Genomic DNA, 22374 nt, shown 5'->3' with positions numbered 1-22374 from the left:
CGTCCCTGACTCAGAATTATTTAATTATAAGCTTTCATTTCAGTTTTTCTGTCGTCGTCGGATATTTCATTTTCAGTACATTGACATAAAAGCATCAACATTTCAAATATTCATGATATTCTGACCTTATCAAACCTCGATACCTCCCCTTTTCTAGTGAAGTGTCCATGTATAACTTGATGACCAGAAAACAGAATGAAAGATGCGCAATTCTGTATTCATTAATTATAGAAACCAAGCGAAAACGTTGTAAAACGATGGCCTCGTTAACTTCCATTTGAAAGTGGCAGCTAATCCATTAAATAACTACTGATCTCCATTTTGAGTTGGCTGATGTTTTATTTATCAAGCAATGTATTTTTATTTTACTTGATGTATTTTACCATACAGATGTCTTATGAATTTAGCGCCACCTTATCTTATAGAAGCAATCGTTCCACTCACAAATGTTCATGATTATCACACACGTGCAGCTTCCACATTGGCATTGCTTTTTCCGAAATTATGTACAGCAAGTGGACAGAGAACGTTTGCTATGCGTGCTGCTGAACACTAGAATTCATTACCGGACACTACAAGATGTAGCACTAATCTCAATGTTTTTTAAAACTTCTATTGTGGCAAATGTAGAAAAATAAGCTTTTTGTATTGTTTTTATTCGCACTTGTATCAGTTGAGTTTATTTCGCTTCGTAAGAGATCGGTTGTTCGGAGATGAATCTACAGAGCAAATGCTGGTAACAGTTGCTACCTCGCTGCATTGTGGGAAATGAAAATACCACAGTGACTTGTGGTTTTACATACACGGCGCACAGCTCGTCTGACGCAAAAATCGAAGACGTAATTATATAATCGCCCCTATGAGCACGTATAGTCAAGTTCGCAGACTGTTTCTCCTCACAAAAAGGGCATAATTTATTTTGTATTAATTACAAAATTGCCAAATGTTAAATATGGCCCTCTTCAAGGCTAGCTTTGCAAAATGTGACCCTCCCCTAGGACAGTTTGTAAAAAAGTGACCCCCAATTTTCTAGGCGGCCCTAGAATGTAGATCTACGAGACTTATCCACAGTTCAATATGTTTGAATTTCTCAGTATTTCTGTCCTGGGTCATTTACGCATGAGGCACTTCATTTGATAAACCTCTAATGTGCTGTAGCCTCGGGATAAAGGAAGTTGCGATAATTGCACTGCACTGCGTGCCATCGTCTCATTTGATAGAAAGATAAACCGACAGCTTTGTCCCGATGGCAACCAAACATCAGCGGATAATTGCAGAGATCTATCATCAAAGACAGCGTATATACGTGACGAACTCTTGTGTTTGTAAGCACATTTTTGCATGTGTCCTGTTTATGCGCTTTCTTTGAGTGACGTGTTTTGGGCTCGTTTGACGTACATCTGTCGATCAGAAGTCTGACAGATCGTGCCACTTGAGATGTACAATTACATCGGAGGAGACAGCAGAAACTAATTTGCTGTGTCAGTGTTTTGAGAAAGATTAAATTTTATGTGACATGGCCATGATCCCAGGTGACGGTCGACTAAGTAAAGAAATGACTTTGGTTTCAGTGTTTTACAACACAACAAAATCCCGATGGAAAAACTGAAATGATGGCGGGAACTCTAGGTTCAGAGCTTAGGGCCCAATACTTTTCAAAAATCAAGAATTAAATTCAGGGTTTACCGTGCAAATTTCGGTAGTTTAGAAATAAATAACCCAAGATTTAACTATATTTGAAATTCAAAATGGCCGCCATCCCTTCGTTAACTCTATGAGTTACAAAAACATATTGTAACTTTAAGTTACATCAGAGCCCTCACACAGGACATTATACAAATATAGACTGAACAAACAATTATAATGTAAGAGAATAAATATAATCACTGGAAAAGACAGTGAGTACTTATTGATACAATCCGGAAACATATTTTTGAAATAAAGCATATGACAATGGAAAAACTAATTAATCCAGAGAAGAACCTTCATTTATATAAATCAAGAATAAAAATCAGGGGTGACCGTGCAGATTTTGGTAGTAGAGAAACACATAACCCCAGATTTAACTGTATTAGAAATTCGAAATGGCTGCCCTCCCTGTGTAAACTCCATGGAGAATAAGTAAACTTTTCGATTTTCGAAAAACTAAGACGGTGAAAATTTTTCTTACTCCAAGACCTTTAAAATGAGCCCCCACAAGTGGTAGATCAGAAAAGAATTGTGAAAGTTTGAGAGTCCGAATATCTGTCGCCGAGGCGCGTTCTACCTTAAAATGTATTGCCTTTTAAAATTTGCCGTGTGATAGATTGAACTTTCGATTTTCACGTGAAGACGATTAAAACTACATCTACTCATCATGCTTCCGATTAGTTCACACTGGCAGCAGATAAACAAAGTATTGTACAAAGCTGTGAGTCCGGATTTCTGTCCCCGAGGCGCATTCTACGCAAATAAAGAACATAATTCATAAATCCATTAAAACGCATATCGCTAATGATATTGCTAATGCCTATCACCACACGTCAGGCTTTTAACGGACTGAAAAATTACGGCCGACTGATTATTTTCTTGATGTATGGACGATTAATTTAACGACATGCACTGTAAAGTAACTTTTGTCTAACAATTGTAGGTATAATGTGTATTGCTTTTCGTTTCATAGTGTTTGCTGATGAATTCTGTGACCACAAAAGGTTCTTCAAATACCCATAAAAACTATTATCGTGCAATAACCAAATGGAATTACCCGATGTGGGTTGCAAAGGTAATAGGCATAACGAATATGAATTCTTTTGTTTTTAGATCGTATTTTTCACTTCGGGAGTTTACTCCACTATCCTCTATTTTAACGGGAAAATAAAGTTTTGATATTTTGCAAAACGAACGACGCCCTTCGATCTCTTCACAGGTTTGAATATGAGTTTACACAACTTATAGACTGAGAAAGACCTTTGAATTTTTGGACTTTAAACTATCTTGCCGATACAATATGAAATCTCACTCAGAGATCACCGAATAGGTTGTCCTATATTTTGTTTCCCCATCCTATGATTCATTTTTTGAGTATCACCACACATTTTATGAACTCAGCTTGGGTTGATTACACAATATGTTGTCGTGTAAATGACCGGTAGTTAATTTATAACTAATTTAACCTCGATTCCGAGTTGCAACGAAGCATTGTATGGGAACCACAAATTAAATTTTCTCTTCGCCTGTTTTCCAAGATGTCTTTTCTTTATTTGAGTATTTTGAACTGTTTGTCGACGTCCATGGTCAACGTCGATCAGCGGACTTCACCAGCTGCTGCATTGCGTTGGCTGCAGTATGAGAAATGACCGGCAACAATTCGATGATGACGTAACACTTGATTTGATAGTGAAGATTAAACAGACCTCATGGCTATTGCAAGGGCTGTCACGCACAGTTTGCTATGTATGGCAACAGTTATCTAATGGTATCGATGTCAATAAACAATATTTGAGTTTAAGGTAAATTTTGACTACGTATATATACCAGTGAATACGAAAACACCGGGTTGCCCTCTACTGGTTCTGGCTAGAATTCAAGTGACTCAGTGCGATTGGAACTAATTTGGGATAATTGGATGTCGATTTAATCTACAAATGTAATCTCATCTGCTTTTCGTTTCACATTACACACTTTTTTATTAGTAATTTTCAATATTGCAACATTCAGCCATAGGGCACCTAACACTTTTGAAAAAATTGAAAAATATGAAAATCCAATTATCCCAAATTAGATCCAATCGTGTTAAAGTGAATTTACACTTTATAGACGCTGTGTTGCCAAGCGAAATGGTAGGTGTTTAACCCTTTGACTGCTGTAATTTTTCCCACCAAAATTTTAATTGCATTAAAATTTTACCAATTTTTGTGAACTTTTCTATAATTTTTTTCATAATTTTGGACCAAATGGATATCATGTTTCATTGGCTACAGTTTTTTATCAAAATTTTGGCAAAAAAAAAAAAAAATGGCTAAAGGTGACATAAATTGCATATGGCGCTCAAAGGGTTAAACGTGCTTGGTGAGTAGAACAAGACCTTGTACATGAACCAGAAAGAAAAACAGTGAAAAATATCATAAAAGTTACAGCTACTTGACCCTTAACAAAGCATTTTATGCTGTGTTTTGAACCACTATTACTTGGTAAATAACCAGGGAAATTCTGTTAAATATTCCTAAATTAGTTTCAGGCCAATATAAGCTGGTAGCTGCATATAATATAAGTCATATTGGATCTTTCAAAGGTAACTTATGTTTGAACATAGAAAGTGGTATTTTGTGTGACTCACAGTATAACACCATCGTGAATATAATTAAAAAATAACCATCTTTGTTCGAAATGCATTTGTTATTATTTTGATGTCCACACACTGCATCAAAGCTCGGACAACTATATATAAGTTTCCAGAGTCTCGAAAAAATGGCAATTTCGCCTGCCTGTCGCGTTTTTCCCCGATCGTAGACTTGCGTGTTTTATCATTTCAGGATTGTATGAAATAATTATAAGTAATACCAAGTAGAAATACTCCCTAGCAGATTTGTTTTAAAGACGAAGCTATAGGGTGTGGTTGTCGGCAGACCGTCAGATAAAGTGATTGTACGAGTGAAAAAGACTAATCGAGGGAGTCCCATTAAGGTATATACTGTAATTACTAGGTTAATATCTTCACGCGTAGGATTTTTACAAACCGTTACGTCATCGACGCAATATAGGATGCGTGTTAGCTTTCTCCACGGTAGGTAGATTGTCGTTTCTGTCAATTTGTGTTTAAATATAACTGCCAAGATCTCGAACAGCATTTTTACCTGCTGCTTCATAGGCAACGGAGTTAGTTCGTGTGTTGATTGACAGATAGAGGCAAACGGCTACCTCGCCAAATAACAGTTGACTTTTTTTAACAGTGATAAGGGCGACACGTTGTGATGTCAGCGTATGCTGCGGGGACCCTGCATGTGTGATGGATAGCGAACGACGAGCAGGTACCGCCAAGTGCCAAGTTTGCCGCACAAGCCTACTGCTGTTCACTCTTATCGCTCTCTATCTAGCATTCGGGGCCTCTGTTTTCTGGCACCTGGAGAGTGAAACTGCCACAAATGGCGCTAAATCACAGAACTTCGGCGTAGACGTGGACGCGATTATCCAGAAATTGGGACGAGCGTTGCGTCCCAGCGTTTCCAACTGGACAGAGCTGGCACGAGAAATCCTGATAGAGCACGAGTGCTTCGAGGAACACGATCCAACGTCTCCCATGGAATTCAGATTGGCAATCGAACTGTGTCTGTCGATCATGACAACAATAGGTGAGACTATAATAATTTTTGTTACTGAAAATTTTTTCTCTCAGTTTCTACAGTTTTCAGCGTAGTTTATACAATTTTCCTTTTCGGGCTTATGAACTTCACGACAACAACATTTTTCGATGCTGATAACACATTGACCACATGTTGTTATTTTTGTCGACATTTTGAGATTAAATTCATCTAAAATTTTTGCGTTCCTAGTTTTCATCAGAAAGCAGGAAACATTAATTGATAAATAAAAAGGCTCGTCCTACATCCACTGACGCGGGTAATCCAGATTTTCCCAGGAGACACCATGTCAAATGTGTCATAACAGATCAACCGCTCCAATTATTATTCTGTCTTCATTGAACGCGAATTGCCCAGCTCAACTAATTGCGCCAAAGGACTTCAACGGAGGAATTAAATAATAATTATACAGTAAGTTTACATACACACGCTGTCGCTAATGAAGTCCAAACAAAGGGAAAATAATTACAAGATACATACGCCGCGCCAATATTCCTGTTTCTGACTCTTGCTGCCAACCCAATGGAAAGGCAGTTCATAGAAAAGCATTGGGAATGGCGAGTTATTATTTCGACGTTACGTCTGATTATGTGTCAAAAATCCATTGCTTAGAAACCGTGTAGAAACCAAACGTGTTACACCATGTTTTGCTATATACACGTACTTAATTGTCAATAATCGCATAAAACTATAGATTTTGTCGACTCGCCTGAGTGTTTTTCTTTTCATCAAATTTTCCATCATATTGAAACGTTATGTTAGAATTGTGTTTGCCAACTTTCTTTTAATATCTCTTAGCTCGTGTGTCGGCGTCATGGAGTTACTCGCAACGACTCAATGTACGATGTTGAATACCCGTGCGTCCACCAGATATCCAAATTAACATTATTTTCCACATGAAGACTACTGTTGTAATTACAGATCATGTAATTACATTCTATTAATTTTGTCATGGCAGAAAAATTAACACGATTTCACGCCTCGCGAAGCCTATTCACTATACCTAAGCACACATCCTACGTTATCCGAGATCAGTTACAGATAGTGTCATAAGCGCGGGTGACGAATAAGCAAGATTTGTTGCTCACCGTACAGTCTACCCCATCACAGTCAGTGTTAATAAAGATGGTTTTGGCTGCTTTCTGAATGTTTGACTTTACTTCACGCTCTAATCCTCCACTGAATTAAAAAAAAAGGTTTGAGGGACTATAAAACCCATCGAAAGACAAACAATATCAAGATTGAAACTTTTTAACACGAGGAAGAATTGATATTTTCGGATTTGATGCGAAAAGTAAATTCATTAGACTATTCCGTCGATCAATCTCCTTTTTTTAATTAGTTAGTTTCAATGAATATTTTACAAGAAAAAGGGTCACCATTGCTAGTACATTGATTTGAAAATGAATATTCATCAAAAGAAAATGCATTAAAATTGTAAAAATGAAGAATTACCAAGGTTGATTTCTGTTAGAATCTTCTTCATTCACGATGTAAAATCTAATTATTTTCTGAAATTTGTCATAGTACATACGTTTTCAGGGGGGATTCGATAATTTCAGCTCAATTTAACCTGGAAAGAAATAAATTAAGGAGAGAGTGACAACAGGGATCAATTTGAATCGCTGAGATAATTTAATTAACAAACCATTAGCGTTGGCAATATTGAATCCACATTTTGTCTCAATTCCAGCTGTAATTGTTACTAAAAATAGTAAATAGTCTAAACAGTGAAAAAACAGTGAATAGTCTAAACATATGATGTTATTTTCGTAATTATTAAAAATAATAAATCCTAATTATAAAATACTGATATCACCAAAGCCGAGTTAGTATTTCATCCGGGTTGACCTTCCTACCCGCGTACCAGTACTCGATTAAATCATTGTACGTGAGTGAGGTGTATGTGTGACACAAGCGGCCCGCCGGCTGAGGTGCCCGATATACAGTATATTGGACACCCCATATATTGGACACGCCGGCCGCCAATGTCACTCATACCTCATACACGTACAGTGATTTTATCGAGTGCTGCTACGCAGAAAGGAAGCTCAGTGCTTGCAGCTGACAAGGGCACCGCATCGTCACCAGTAATGTGTGGCAGCCTTGGTCAGGGCTTACGGCGTTTTCAGAGGATAAATTATACTTTAACGGCCCCATTATCGCAAAGTATGATTGGATTAACAAAGGAAACCGGTGTTCGAGGCTGCAGAAAGAGAGGCGATCGGGTTTCATACGCGGTGTTACCCAGACTGCTCTGCGGGACTCTCTTCCGGCCGCCTCTACAAAGAGAGCCCCGCAGAGCAGTCTGGGTAACCGAGACAAACGCGATGTTCGAATTCGATGAAATTTGATAACCTCAGAAACTGCAAGAGCCAAAGACAGATGATTTTTCTTTCTGTTTATAAATTGAAACTGATGGACGAACCTGGCATGCCTGAAACAATACGATCGTGATTTCTTTCGCCTAAATTGTTATCTATTACGAGTGTATGCTCCTCGAAATTGAATGACATACACTATGGCTCAAAGTTTCCAAACGAAATTTTAAACAATCTCCTTTCAATATCAAGAATAAAAACCAAGGGGTTACTGTGCAAAATTTGGTACAGGGGAAATAAATTGTCCGATACTTACCGACACTTTGAATTCAAAATGGCCGCCACCCCTGTCTTCACTCTACAAGGCAAATAAGTAAAATTTTCTATTTCACGAAATAGGTCGAGTTTCAGTATAAGCCCCCACAAATGATAGGCAAGAGAGGTAATGTAAAAAAATGAGAGTTAAAACAGTTGTCCCCGAGGCGCATTCTGCCTTAATTTGTTTCTCTGACCCTGACATTAACCCGAACAAGTGCAGGGTCAGCCCTGATTTGTATTCTCGATTACGATACAGCACCTTTCAAAGTTTCCTGGAACAAAGTATGGAGACAACAAGTTTAAAATATTATTTTTTTGAGGTGCGAGTACTTACTTTTAACACTGTTATTTCAAATTGTCCTGTCCTTCTGAAAGTACTCAACGTGGCATTTGGTCGCATTGATCATTACTGTATGTTTTCATAAACTTTAAAAGTGTGGAGTAAATATCACTGTGTATGCTGTATCAGTATCACAAGTGTTATATTGAGATGCTTGACAGCAAGGTTGGTGCCAGCAGGCTTTTGTTTTCGGCCTTGCGATCAGTTTTTGTAAACGACTCGAACTTAGATCCTCAGCACTTCTGGTCATTGTTTGGTGCAAATTTAACGATCATGAGTGCAACAAGAATATGATTACGGCATTCGTTATAAATCAACTGTATGAATAACGTAGTAAAACGAAACGGACTCTCAAGACTGAAAGACCAGAATTGTTGATTGAAGGAGGGCGAAAAAAGTATAAAAAACAATATTACCATAGTCAACCTTATTAGTTGTTTGTGCCACATTTAGGAGAATGATTTTAAAAGTTGACCTTACTTCATTTCTTCGTTCGGATGTCTCTTCGTATATGTTTTGCATAACCATATAAAGACAAGAAGAAGCAATGATATGGAACAGAATTGTTCACACCAGTTTATCTCACAGTGCTGAAAAGATAAAACTCCATATGAGATTTTACAAAAATGTTCAGAATTCTATACTCGCGACGTCAGTGTTGTACTACAGCGCAAAACGTCTTTTCTCAATTCAACAAAGATTATGCGTAGAAAAGGTGAAAAGATATGCAAATATCTTATTTCAAATATAAGCTTAAGTGCTATCACATTACGTGGCAGTATTTCTTTCCAATTTCTCGCTGATTCAAGGAAAAAAGTCTACTCTTGCTTACCTGAAAATTCTGATAATATGAAGTATTCATTTCTTTTCAGGGTACGGGAATGTTACTCCAAAGACACAACATGGAAGACTATTTTGCTGTTTTTATGCCATGTTTGGAATCCCGCTTTTTCTGATAGTCATTTCGCACTTCGGCAACATTGTCGCCCGGAAGTTGCAAACCGCCGAACGAGCTCTGATAGCGGGTGCGAGGCAGTGCGCCAACAAGTGGCGCCAGGGTCGCTGGCGCAGGCGCAAGGCGGCGAAGTTGGACCTGACAGCCGATCGCGGCATCTGGGAGGAAAATTGGTACTTCAAAAACAGCAGGTCATCGATCAATGCTGTTGTGAAGGAGGGGAAGGAATCAAACGAAGGGATAGATAATATTACCGAATGGGATGCAGAGTCACCATACTGTCTGAACCCACAGGGCAAAGATATCGCAGTTGTATATAATACAATATCCAAGAGAATAAGAATGAGGGCGATAAAGGAACAGGTCACGTCGCCTGTCTATGAGATCGCCACATGGTGGAGTGACTACACCGTACCCGTTGAATCTATTTGTGAGACTGCCATCAATAATACCGCAAATGGGCAGATGCATATGAAAGAATCGGATGACAACGGTCCTATTTTACCCTCAGATTGTCAAAGCGATCAGCCGCTCCACGGTACGGGCAGCCGTTCCCAATACCCCGGAGACTCAAACGTGACTTTATCGGTCACCGAGCCACACGAATTTCAAATTAAACGCGATATTCATGACGGGGCGCCTTGGGTGAACGCATCATCTTCAGAGTACCCGCGAGACAATCAGCTTTCGTTTCTACGACGTGACCAAGGAACACAGGCATCGGCGTCAGATGAAAACGATAGACATTTAATATGTGTGATGATCTTTGTGATGATCGTCTTTATGGCAATTTGGGTGACGTCACTGTCCTACTTCAAACAACACTGGACAATCATCGACAGCATATACTTTTGCACTGTGTCTATTACAACCATTGGCTTTGGAGACTTACAGGTATATGTTAGTGATGACGGTAGCCGGGTCGCAGACACCGCCAAAGCGATGGTATCATCGGTGTTCATACTGGCGGGGCTGATTATGCTGTCGGCGTGCTTCAACATCGCTCAGGTCAAGATCAAATATGTAGCGTACAAACTCTTCAACGCCATATTGAGTCTCTGCCAGTGCAATATATGCAAAGGTTGCACTGTGCACTTAGAAAGTTGAGACAGACAGACAGACAGACAGACAGACAGACAGACAGACAGACAGACAGAGACAGAAAGAGAATCTGTGTGTGTATGTCCTCGTCTGAGTATAATGCAGGCACGCATGTGTTAGGCGCAGTCAGCCTAACACACCATCAATCAAATAGATACCGGGCTTGTGGAATATGACGATTAAAAAATGACTTTATTATAACAATATTTGACAACGCTGATGAATAGTTATTCTGGTCAAACTTACTAGTCAGTTGAATTTCTCACGTTAATAAGACAGTCATCGGCAAACACAAACTTAGCCTTGTCACGTCTACCACGAGAATTGTCACGTCTATCACGAAAGTTGTCACATCTACCACGAGAGTTGTCACGTCTACCACGAGAGTTGTCACGTCTATCACGAGAATTGTCACGTCTACCACGAGAATTGTCACGTCTATCACGAGAATTGCCACGTCTATCACGAGAGTTGTCACGTCTATCACGAGAACCATGGAGGATAGGAGTTAGACCTGGCAGAAGAAGTAATTTTCTCTTCCCTCTTCCTCAACAACGTGATTTATTGATGGCATGGCATCCTATGAGATATCTTCGGTGGATTGAGACAAAAAGGAGATGATTGCACATTCAAAACGATTTTTAATAGATGAAATTTTTACTATTTCACCGGTGATAGACGAGACCGGGCTATAGACAGATTATGATCGATCATTTTGAAATGAATTGAAATATGTTGTGATAATTATGTATTTTACACCTAGCCTTCAACTTCATTATTAACAGAGTGGAAATTGGTGGGTTTTTAAGATTCTAACCATTCAATAATTTTTACAAATTTGTAAGTGCCTAAAATGTATGATGCATTTTCCTATTTAAAATAAAGTCACCAAGCTATTCAAACTTATATTTCATACAATTGATTGAAATTGATTTAAATATGCGTTTCAAGGATTCGATCTTGGCAGTTCGATTTCATTTGTATTTTATCCATTTTCTCTTTATTGCTGCTCAGTGCAATGACAGATTGACTGTAAAATCTCCAGACAAAGGACTGGATACATTGGATAAAATGAACACAGCGCTATTTCTCTGAACATTTTGGAATCTGGTTTTAGAAACTGGTCTTGGACTAGTTTGAGGATTCATGGTGCAGAGTGTTTTCCTATGACCAATTCAACGTGCACACTTATCTCTCCTGCCTGCTTATATCGAAAAGTTTGACGATTCATTTAAGGTAGTATGCGCCTCGAAAATGAGACTTAAAAATTTTTTGCTCAAACCCTCCTCATGGAATCTTCCGACCATTCTCGTTCATAATCAAGATTAAAAAGCAGGGGTCACCGTGCAAATTTTGGTACTACAGAAACAAATTACCCAAGATTTACCGTTGAAATTAAAAATGGCCGCCACCCCTGTGTAAAATCTATGGAGAAAAATACAATTTTAGATTTTTGAAAATCCAAGACGCACGGTAAATTTTTTTCTAACACAGAGAGCTTCAAAATGAACCCCCAATAGTGCTAGATCAGAAAGAACTGTGAAGCTTTGATAGTTCTAATATCTGTCACCGATGTGCATGCCACCTTAATGGAGAATATTTTTTTCAAATAGTATACTCTTTATTTCATAACAAATAGGGATATAACAATATCATTTCCAGGCATTGAGAATTTTTGTAATAACCCTACTCTTCTTTGAATTTGATTATTACAAATCAATTCTTTAATTAGTGATCTCTGAATATCCCTATGGTGTGTTTCCATAATAGCGTCAAACTTATTCAATAAATCTATTAATTGTCTGTACAACATATTTCCAAAAGTCTCTCACAAAGATACATCCGAAAAGAAAATGCTGACAATTCTCAATACATTTACGGTATTCACACATGGGTGAGTCAACTTTCTTCCATTTCCATAGATTGTACCTGTGTGGTATTTTATTAATTATACAAGAGAAAAATGTTAAATTTGGCATATTTTCTAACTGTCAACCTTAATAAAGAATAATATGTTTCATTATCAGTAAACTCAGGCATCATTTGTTGTTAATTCTTGGGTTTAATACATTTCAAGGATACCCAATTTAATGCTTTCTTTTAATCTTTGTTGCTCAAATATTTTTGTCGGTGCTCGTTAAAGTTCATTGACCTCTGCTGACGTCACCCGGTGAATATATCGTGACTTCCACCTGTATATACTTAGACTTCATACTAACTCTCTGTCCTCAATTGTCCTCGTAAACTGTGTTTGATTTTGTCGATGAACGAGTCGACTGTAGCAGAACATAGCCAACCGTTGAATATTGAGAAAGGCAAATTGTTCATGCTTGTAAAATTGTACTCGATTAAGTGAAACATTTACGCCTCGAAAGTGAAAGACTTAAACTTTTGCTCAAGGAATCTTTCAACAATTCTCCTTCAAAGTCAAGAATAAAAGTTTTGGATTACGGTGCAAATTTTGGTACTGGAGAAACAAATTACCCAAGATTTACCGATATTTGAAATTCAAAATGGCCGCCATCCCTGTGTTAACTCTATGGAGAAAAATAAAATTTTCGATTTTCGAAAAAATAAGAAGGTAAAAGGTTTTTGTTTCACCAAGAGCTTTAAAATGAACACCCTCAAGTGGTATATCAGAAAAGAATTGAAAAAGTTTGAGAGTCTGAATATCTGTCCCCGAGGCGCGTTCTATCTCAACGCACCGATTGACAAATGAATAACATGGTATTTGAGGTATTACAGTTAGCTTGTGCAGTCAGAGTTATATGCATATTTACCCTAGACACCTGGTCTATGTGTTCATCATCCAGAACTTGTAGAATTCACACTCTTCAAGGCTTCGTCTCCACTTAAACGTTTAAATCTGTCTAACCTATTCATGGCAGTCCAATTTCATCAGAACTATCCCCCTCTACAGCACTAATGAAAAAGTAGTGCATACCATTGGCCAACTTCATACTTACGATGAAGACGAAGTCTTCGTATCTAATCCATGCGCAGTCTTGTCATATCTAATACATTTATCTTCATATCAAATTAAAGGTTTACATGTTTATATGTTTTCACAGTAAGGATTTCAGCAGTAACGTCTGGCTACTGCAAGCTTAAACCACAGGGAACAGATGGAAGGACCCTGGGGTGGGGAGGAGGGTTTTTTGTGCAACGGTTTACCTTATTTGATTTTATTAATTTTGACTGATATTTCAAATAAAGCTTTCGACTCCAAACTGTCTGACTGTGTTTCCAATACCTACAATTCCTTATCTCGTCTTCAACAAGTGCACATACCACTCTAATTGCTGCGCAAACATTGCCAACTTGTTAATGACCGAGCGTATCAGCGGATTAGCTTAGTAAGTCAACACCACAGCCGTCCCACACGTTAATGCGTGTGGGACGGCTGTGGTGTTAACTCAATCACTTAATCCGCTGATACCGACAGCGGATTAGCAAGTTGGCAATGTTTTCGGAGCAATTACAGTGGTGTATACACAAGTTGGAGAGGAGATAAGGACTTGTCGGTAATATATAATATAATATAATATATATTTCTTTGAAATATCACAGTCAAAATTAATAAAATCAAATAAGGTAAACCGTTGCACAAAAAACCTCCTCCCCACCCAAGGGTCCCTTTATCTGTTCCCTGTGGTTAAACATTCCAGAAAAATGTCAATCCCACTTATGCTACATTGACTTCATTATCGCTAACATCTGGAGGATCAGTAAGACTCTGTCACCGAAACCTTTGTCGATGAAAGGTCGATCAGCGTTTTGATACTGTATTAAAAACTCACATCGAAATCACACTCCGCGTTCCGCATCCATCGATAACTTAGACGCACATATCTGGTGACATTAGGTAAGTTTAAAGTGTCGCCATAGTTACTGTCTGAACCACTTTAAGTAAGCACACAGACAATAAACATGCTGATACACAAATACAGCCATTTAACGAAGTTCTTTTGAAATTGCACACCATTACACAAGCTGAAGAAAAATTGGCAACTTACAATCATTAAGATATGCCCTCGAAAAGATAATGATGAATTAACGCGCCCTTTGATGAAAGAACAGACCGCTGCAACAAGTCTCGAATCATCTATTCAACACTGGTACCTTCTCGTATCAGTCAACGATACTCCTAAACTCGGTCAGCGGAAAGTTGATATGCTGTAAATGAAGATGATGTTTAAAGCATAGAAAGTGTGAAATACATTCACAGCTCATTTAAAATACAGTTCATTCAAAATGTACTGTATTCAAACTTTAAGATTGACATTTTGAAATTCCTATCTTACAACTGACATGTCAACAATTTCATTAAAACATAGAATGACTATTTATAATATAAATATATGTAAAATGTAAAATATATATATATACATATATATATATATATATATATATATATATATATATGTATATATATATATAAATTTATGTCCACCTTTTGTTTTACCTATGTCGCGTCCCCGGGGGGGGGGGTCCACCTGTTTTCGAAATTTGGAATAGGGGATCATCCTGTTTTCAAAATTTGGAATAGGGGGTCAGCCACGTTTTGACGTTGGCAAAAAATAATCCAACGCCCCCCCCCCGGCCGAAGAAACTGACTAGTCCCTTAGTATAGTAGATCCGACTCTCGCCGACGGTGTTGTTCACAGAGGGCGCATGGCAGCTTTGCTCTCGGAGGTATCGTACAGGTCTATCTATTTGTCGGATCTGCTGTGACTTTTCGACTGGAAGGGAGTCACAAAGTCAAGGTTAAATCCGCATGCCCTAGACGAAGAAACTTTCGGATTGGGAATCGTTGTCAGTTTATGGAGAAACTTGAAACTGTGACAGGGCGCCCTCTGGATTCTGTCGTCGTGGGTTACCTCGATAAGCGTTTTGAAAGCCAAGACATTGTTGAAATGTGTACAATCAGCAAATTGTAACTTTGGCAAACAAAGTATAACAACTGCTCGAGTCTGTACTATTGACTAAAATCAATGGATGATACAATGTTATCAATCATATTGTTAGTATGCGCCTAGAAAATGAAAGACTTAAAGTTGTGCTCATCTTCCCTTCAAGAAACTTGAAATCATTCTCTCATTCCAAATCACGATAAAAATCAGGGGTCACCGTGCAAAGTTTGGAGCAAGCGACACAAATTATCAAACATCTACTAATATAAGTAATTAAAACTCGCCGCCATCCCTGTGTTAACTCTGTGATTGGGAAAAATGAAAGTTTCTGAGCCAACACGCGCGGAAGACCAGAAAAATAGTCGACAAATTTGACTAGAGTCCTAATATAAGTTATGTCTTCGAGGCGCATTTTTTCATGACGTGAAAACAGTCTTAGCTGCAATGTGGGTTCAGAGGCATGGTAAAAATGCCAGGCTATGGATCGTTCAGATATTGGACACAGTGCTTATTCTCATTGATAAATGCACTAGTATGTAAATGAAAGTAAGTACAGTCCGACATTTTTTACACACTCATTATTATGAACAGGTAGTCCAAGTGTCGTAAGTCGATGTATTTCAAGGCGCTACCCAGTTGGGCCAACACGGACGTTGGATGACGTCATAATTTCCGTCTAAATTTTACCACTTCGATGTCGCTCCGTACATGAACAATCCTACTGATACGAACAATTCTCGAAAATCGGAGCGAACGTTGCTGAGAACGGAGCATCGCAACACAAGCTTTCTTGCCCAAGCCTCTATGCATTCACAACCAAGGTATTGTTTTGGAGAAGATTGGAGGAGACAGTTGTGTTATTTGATGAAAAGAACAGCCAGCCATACCGTTTTGTTCAAATTCTTCTCCAGCCATTCATATAATTAAACACAAAAGGAATTAAGTGATTCGTCGTTTGTTCGTGTCGTACAATCAGAGAAAGTAACGATTAAGCCTTATGTCAACGGTGGAAACAGCTGCTGTAAGCAAATACAGTATAGTCCACCAAAATGTATAGATAGCGACCGAGTAAGTCAAGAAAAACGGGGAAATTTCTGCGCCTCTGGCTTGACGACTACTGATTTGAAGTTGTGGCTATCAAGGTTAGTATCACTGGCCGCGGTACCCTGCGCTTCTGTATATAACTTCTGTGAATTTTCTGACTGCCTTTATAACAGTGAGCTGGCGAAGTGCCCGCATTTCTGTTCCGCAACATCGCTGAAAAGCCGCGATTCTGACAAGCGTAAATGCCAAAAATTATGATGACCATTCGACACCCCTAATTAACTATCTGCAAGTGAACGGACGATAGCTTAACGGACTGTGTGTCAGTCTGTTGTGCTGGCTTCGGTAGCTGTACGTCCTATGGAAGACTATTGTTGTTTATTTTAAGTTTGTGAGAGTTGCATCGTTATGCAGTGAATCTCGTTGCCTGGCCACAATTATGTAACATTTAAATGGTGTCATCTGTACCGCCAATCATCATCAATGGATACCATATTGGATAATGCGCAATATGTGACCATACATGTACAAATTAGAAAAATAATATTTGTATTTGTTTCATCGCAAATGTCCGGATGTTGACCGACAAGCATCAGGAATCGTTACTTTGATTTTGGTTTTACTTCAAGACAGTCACTGATGACCCCCCCCCCATCCATGTCGTCATCAAATGTACCCATGAGTCACGGTCACTCAGTAAGCGTCGACAAATCGCCATCCTGTGGACGTTTGTGCTCAAAGAGAGTTCAGGGTAATCTGCTTCTGGCAGGGATCGTGCTGGTCTATCTCGTCATAGGGACTGTTGTGTTCATCAGACTGGAAGAGAGCCACGAGGAGGAGGCGAAATCCACCCTGGAGAAAGAGAGGGAAGACATAGTTCGCGGTCTGGAAAGAGACTTGAATATCAGCGGGTCCAACCTGTCGATCGTCATCTACGGTTACCTCGATAAATTCGAGAAAACGCTGGCCGAAGCCCAGGATGAGGGCGTCCGACGTGAAGACTTGAAGTGGACCTATGGGAAAGCATTCATGCTGAGCGTGACAACAATCAGCACAGTCGGTAAGACACAATGCCATTGTCATGGTATGGCTGTGGTCTAAATCTGGTCATCCTGATCAGATAGCCCTTAGGAGAATGATACTTTCGACCATTTTTTCAGATTGTTGTGACCTTGACTGGTAATATGACATTTTTGTAAATGTAGCACAAGATTTAGAAAACATCAAAAAAGGGAACTTCAGATTTTCCTTTAACATGGGTTATATCACTTGTGCTTTCCGCAACTGCGCTGAAAACGCTTGACTATTCATCAGAAGATTTTTTCAAATCTTCAAATAATATGGAGTAGTTGGAAATGCTAATTTCTATTTTTAACACGATTGGAACTAATTTGGGAAAATTTGATGAGAGTAATTATAGGAAAATGTAACGAAATCGAAATTTTTACTGCTGAAATTTTACAAAGTGAATGATAGAATAGTGTAAAATTGAAATATTATTTCATCGGACAAAACAACGAAAACACAACGATTATTGCATACCTCTTTCATCGGATTCATTTTATGAAAAATGTTTTAGTTTTGTGTAAATGTTATAAAGAAACGAGACAAAATGCTTAAAATTTCTCTAATTGACGAATTTTGAGTCGGGGCACTTTTGAAATGCCCCTGACTTTTTCATGAATTTAAGGCTTCATAAACATAAAATTGAGTCAGGGCACATTTTAAGAGACCCTAACTGACTTAACTGTAAATCAATCGAAAAGCTTCATTTTGGTCGAGGAAAAATGACAAACTGAGATTATTACTAGTGTTTCAGTAATGAAGAAACTACAGACAAACTCTCATATTTTCATCCAAATGTGAATATTGTTCATATGTTTTGAACAATATTGCATTAGATACTATCATGCACTGATTCTTACTCATAAGATTTCAACAGCATCGTAAATTGTGTATAAAATTTTAAAGATGGTAAGCAAATATGGTGTAAAATTAGAGAAATTTCTAAAATTCTTGAGAAATTCTGCCAATCCAATTATCCCAATTTAGTTCCAATCGTGTTTTTTTAAGAGTAAGCGATTTCTGCGATGCATAATTGGTCTCAGGCATTCTCAAAATATCCAAGTCAAACAAAACGTTTAACAATCACAGCTTTCTAGAAAGAAATGCAGTCGTCAAACTGAACGCCACTCATTACACAACCACCTCAAAGAATAGAAAACAGTAACAGGATTAGAGAACGGGCTATAGGGAGAAAGAAATGATACCTACTGTACTGTTGCCAAAGAGGGCGTCCTACACTAGGCAAGATACGGACAGTTCGTTCAAAAAAAATTGCGTATATTTTACAGGTTATGGTGATGTATCTCCGATTACTAAGGAAGGAAGACTATTTTGCATATTCTATTCCATCATTGGTATCCCTCTTTTCCTGCTGTATCTAACCAGCTGCGGTTCTGTCTTGGTGAAAGCCATCGAAAGAGACAACAAAAAGGAGATTAACAACGTGTGGCAAGAGGATGCTGAGCAAAACCCAGGGTTTGAACGACGCAGACAAGGCGAGATACGGCCGGGCAGGGCAGTTGTTAAGGGACATTATCGAACAGAGGGTCTCGCACATACGGATATGCTTGTGAACGTCGGTGACACAAGCTTGCAGAAGACTTCCAAAACTGTGGCCGACACGGAGTATGACAGTACATTTTTCAACGCAGACGTCAGTACAAAAACCGATTCAGTTCTCTATTTCTGTCAGCGTCCCAGAGAGAATTCGTCGGCCACCGCCCGGGCGGACGAGCGGAAATATATGATGGAGGAAGTTGTATTGCGACCAAACTGGCTTGTTTACGAACTACCGTGTGGCATTGCGACCAAGGACAAAGAGCGTCGGCGTTACAGTGAAGCCCCGCCTCCTCCAGACAGCGACGAAGGAAGCACTCCTTTCCGATCGAAGGCAGCGTGGATACTGCCCTCACTGTTTCTCATCTACATTACAGCGACCTCTATCGGTATATACTTTTCAGAGCCATATTGGGGCGTGGTCGATTCCTTTTATTACTGTATTGTAACCTTCACAACGATCGGCTACGGTGATCTTGTATTGACAGAAAACAACAAAATCCTGTCCAGGGATGACTTCCTCAGACCATTCTCTACGAGCCTTTTCATCATCATCGGCTTGATTTTACTGTCTGCCTGTTTTACTTTAGCACAGGAAAAAATAGTCGATTGCGCCAAGGCTTTGTTCAGCAAATTTGAAAGTTGTCGGCCAGTTAGAGGTCAATGCAACTGCTGACAGCCTTCAAGCTAAGAAACTCATGTTGGAGACGGGCGGGGAGAGACTAGCACATACTGGCAAAAGTTAAGAGTCAGACAAGGTTGGACGCACAGCGACCGGAAGATTGGGAAATATACAAGGAGACATTAGGGCAAACAAGACAGAAATGCGGGTCTTTAATACGAATATCAAAGTTGGATATACTGACCAACAAGCAGACACAATTGAATCTTTAGAGGGTTAAAAAGTCAGGGGTACAGAAAGCTATTTCTTCTGACACTTTTCTTCCTTAGATCCACTCAGCAACATTAAAACTTCTGATAATGAAAATGGGAGGCCAATGGATTACACATCATCTTCAGTTTGATTCTAGTCAGAACAGAGCAGCATGGTGTTCGTTATTGACTTGATTTGGCACTGGGCAGCACGATGGCCGTTATTGAATTTATTTCGCACGCGGTAGAACGATGGTCGTTATTGACTTTATTTGGCACAGGGTAACACGGTGTTCGTTATTGACTTGATTTGGTACTTGGCAGCACGATGACCGTTATTGACTTTATTTCGCACGCAGAAGAACGATGGCTGTTATCGGACTTTATTTGGCACAGGGTAACACGGTGTTCGTTATTGATTTGATTTGGCACTGGGCAGCACGATGGCCGTTATTGACTTTATTTCGCACGCGGTAGAACGATGGCCGTTATCGTACTTTATTTGGCACAAGATAACACGGTGTTCGTTATTGACTTGATTTGGCACAGGGCAGCACAGTGGCTGTTATTGGCTTTACTTGGCAAAGAGCAGCACCTTGGTCATTACTGACTTAAATTTGCACAAGGCATCATGATAACCTGTTATTGACTCCATTCAGGACAGGGACTGCATGATAGCCGCAGTGACACTGGTCGGGAAAGGGTTTCACGATATCAGTTATCGATTACTGTACAGCGTTAAAGGTGTCAAGTGTTATTTCGTTTGCTACTCTGTGAAAAGACGAAGATTAAAAAAAGATTAAGGTTGCGTTACACTTAAACACACTTTTTTAAAACAATATCTTTTTTTATCAAAGATGATATGAAATCTTCTCATCATATATATCCTCAAAAGGTAATGAATCTAAAGTTTAGTATGGTAGCATTAATTTACTTGAAGGATGATGAAAATACATATTTGGAGTAAGAAACCAAAATTTGGTATTAATGATAAAAATTAATGTAAGTCAAAAACTTTATACTACTTTATGAAATGTAACATCTCATTTGAAAGTAAATTATATGGAGAAAAACGAAACAATTTTTGTTTTGCGTTATCTATTTTCATTCTTGAACGGCAGAAGTTGAAAAACTCATTTTAAATAAAGTGATTAAAATCATGATGAGTAAAATTAAAATGACGCTTAATTTCAAAATGAAAAAGCTTCATTGGCAAACAAAATTGTCGTTTATGATATAGTATTTAAATGACCTAAAGTGGATCTTTAACAAAAATTAGACCCCGCTAGAGTAGAGTTAAATTGTTTTGAAATGTTAAAAACAGGAAGCCAGGAATTCGGACGGTTTGTACAAATTTGCATAAATTTAAACTCTTTTCTCACTCAACTTACTGCTTGTAATGTTAAAAAGTGAACCCAACCATGATTTTAATCCAGGGTTTATAAGTTAATGAAAATTGAACGAATCTTTTTAAAAAAGCGATTTTTGGCAAAAAATGCGCAACGCCATCTTAAACGTGTTTTATTATAACTTTAAATGTTCAGCGAATAGTTTCAGGAACTTCACCGTAACGAGTTTTAACTAAAACTTCGCTGGTTGTATAGTGAGCATGCGCACGATCTCTATAAAATATATATCATTTTAAAGTATGATTTATGACCTGTCCGTCAAATTACCACATCAAAGAAAGACAAACAATGAAACACCGTAGCAGCTTGCTCTTACACGGCATATCACCAGGATTAACAATGGAATTTCCTCAGGCCGCTATAAATAGGAATCCATTCACAAAACGGGACAAATATTGTCTGTATCTGAATGAAATAGTTGACTGTCAGCGCAGTGGTTTTGAGTGTATTTTCAGCATGTACAAATGAGAGTTATTTATGTGTGTTTTTTAGTTTAAGTAAAGGGAGATTTCTATTTAAGTTTATGTTTTGGTGTATATTGCCAGTTTGAGGGCGCTGCGGCCACGCGGATGTTGTGATTAAAATGGGATAACCGTTATTGAGAACTAATGGCAATGTTTTATGGCCCCATATCAATATTCCTAAAGTTTAACATATTCTGTAGAGTTTTGTTCGTATACTTACTTTATTCGTCACCTATTTATTTATTTATTTATTTCCGTATTGTTTTTAAGCCTGTCAAGTAAATCAAATTGCATGATATGAGAACATACAAATTACACTTGTAACGGAGGAGCCGTATAAGTGCACAGCGGTATGTACTTTGCCTCCAAAGTGAGTATAGTAAGGTGGCGGTAAAGATCTTATATGCAGGCCTTCTGTCATTTTCAAATGATCAGTTGTTGGCAAGGCTGTTGCAGAGAAATAAATGATATGCTCCTTGTGTGTCTGAAGTGTTGAAACTAGTGCATTCTACATAGTGGACAAAGTCAGAATTTCGCAAAATTACTTCTTCTGGAATTTCAGGCTACATTGTCAGTGATCATGCTAGACCCGTACTCCCGTCGGTAAATTCTACCCACATCATCATCATCATCCTCATCATCATCATCATCATCATCATCATCATCATTTATTGT

The 22374-nt window shown here is 38.5% G+C and overlaps 2 protein-coding genes across 2 annotated transcripts; both read left to right on the top strand.

The window, feature by feature from the left end:
- The first annotated feature begins 4753 nt into the window (after positions 1-4753).
- On the top strand, positions 4754-12405 carry LOC139138685 (uncharacterized). The gene is made up of 2 exons (XM_070707177.1): positions 4754-5330; positions 9191-12405. Exons 1-2 carry the CDS (start codon positions 4988-4990, stop codon positions 10378-10380), a joined length of 1533 nt encoding a protein of 510 aa, XP_070563278.1. The 5' UTR covers positions 4754-4987; the 3' UTR covers positions 10381-12405.
- Positions 12406-16461: 4056 nt separating this feature from the next.
- Positions 16462-21380, top strand: LOC139138684 (potassium channel subfamily K member 18-like). Its single transcript, XM_070707176.1, has 2 exons — positions 16462-17391; positions 18686-21380. Exons 1-2 carry the CDS (start codon positions 16971-16973, stop codon positions 19627-19629), a joined length of 1365 nt encoding a protein of 454 aa, XP_070563277.1. The 5' UTR covers positions 16462-16970; the 3' UTR covers positions 19630-21380.
- The last annotated feature ends 994 nt before the right edge of the window (positions 21381-22374 follow it).

The sequence above is a fragment of the Ptychodera flava genome, chromosome 8, assembly GCF_041260155.1.
Source record: "Ptychodera flava strain L36383 chromosome 8, AS_Pfla_20210202, whole genome shotgun sequence".
NCBI classification, from domain to species: Eukaryota; Metazoa; Hemichordata; class Enteropneusta; family Ptychoderidae; genus Ptychodera; species Ptychodera flava.
Note: the sequence above shows the minus strand (reverse complement) of the source record. Positions and strands in the feature narration are given on the sequence as shown.